Source organism: Austrofundulus limnaeus, unplaced genomic scaffold (assembly GCF_001266775.1).
Source record: "Austrofundulus limnaeus strain Quisiro unplaced genomic scaffold, Austrofundulus_limnaeus-1.0 Scaffold0, whole genome shotgun sequence".
Taxonomy (NCBI): domain Eukaryota; kingdom Metazoa; phylum Chordata; class Actinopteri; order Cyprinodontiformes; family Rivulidae; genus Austrofundulus; species Austrofundulus limnaeus.
Window position 1 is genome coordinate 3333352 of NW_013952402.1, and position 1248 is coordinate 3334599.

The 1248-nt window shown below is 42.8% G+C and overlaps 1 protein-coding gene across 1 annotated transcript; it reads left to right on the forward strand.

Annotated features, from left to right (window-relative positions):
- Nucleotides 1–399: 399 nt before the first annotated feature.
- On the forward strand, nt 400–1148 carry hmgcll1 (3-hydroxymethyl-3-methylglutaryl-CoA lyase like 1; the record flags this gene model as incomplete). Its single annotated transcript, XM_014017503.1, is given in 1 exon segment — nt 400–1148. A coding segment is annotated over 1 exon segment (84 nt), but the record flags the coding sequence as incomplete, so codon positions are not given.
- Nucleotides 1149–1248: the final 100 nt, after the last annotated feature.

Here is a 1248-nt window from a genome sequence, read left to right on the forward strand (position 1 = left end):
TGGTTTCTGGGCAGTGGAAACCTAACTGAAAGCTCAAGCTGCTGACCGCCAGTTCCTGCATGATTAGAGTCCAGGGGTGCAGGATAGACACGCTGCTGAAAAGTATCCTTACAGTTGTGAGAGAACGCGAGAGGGTTGGCATGGGAGATTACAACTCTGTGTTTACACTAGAAAAAAAAATCTGCAGAGTAGAATGTCCTCCTCTGGCTCTCTCCAAGGTCTGGAAATCTCTCGCTCTGCACACACACCTCCTCCTGCCTTTTGCCAACATAAACAGCAATTACAGCTGGCTCAGACATGCCCTGAAAGAAGCAGGTTCTTAGGATAGAGGGGGGAAAAAGGGAACCAATTAGCAGCATTGTTCTGAAATAGAGTTTTTTTTTCTTTATTTTAATTTAGCCCGGCTGGTCCTGCACTACAGGGTGGACGTCCTGCTGGTCCTGCACCACAGGCAGCACRTCCTACATGACCCGGTGCCACTGAGAGGATCAGTATGTTCATTTAGTCTCGCTGTAGGATCCTCTGACATCTGGCTTTGACATGGAAGCTGGAAAACAACTTTAATATTCTCATGATGACAGTCCCAGGGACGTGTGGAAAACATCCTGAGACGTTCAGAATGACTGAAAACTGGAGGTCTGGCCACAGAACCAAACATACTGGTTGCTTCATACACTTACAAGACAGATACGTCTCTGTTGAAGAGATGTACATTCAGAGAAAACAGTATGTGTTCATTTGCTTTTATTGTTAGCAACATTTCTTATTAAACAGGGACTGAAATTCTCATAAAGAAAAATAAACGGAAACATCACAATGATGCATGAGGATGAGATACATGACAGTAAAATAGAATATTTGACCTTTTGTTTCATGGTCTTAATTGTAAGCTTTCAGCAGAGATGTGTAGAGTTGCACTAGCTGAAGGCTGCACAGAATGAACAGTCAACATCAGTATTTTGAACAATGGCTGTGCTGGTTTTGGGGACTGGATTCCTCAGGCTCATTCTTCAGATATTCACACAAGCATRCAACACTCATGGCRTCAGATACRCACACCCCTAACTCACTTACCCCTCTGGCTAATAAATGTGCTCTATGCAGAGGTTTTTTTTAAATAAACACCATAGTGTGTCACATTGTTGATATAACATGATGTTTTGTTTTGTTTTTCTTCATCTTCCCTTGTGTGGTTTTTAGTTTTTCTGTTGTTAAAGGTAGCCAACTGTGTTTGCTGCATGACCGGTT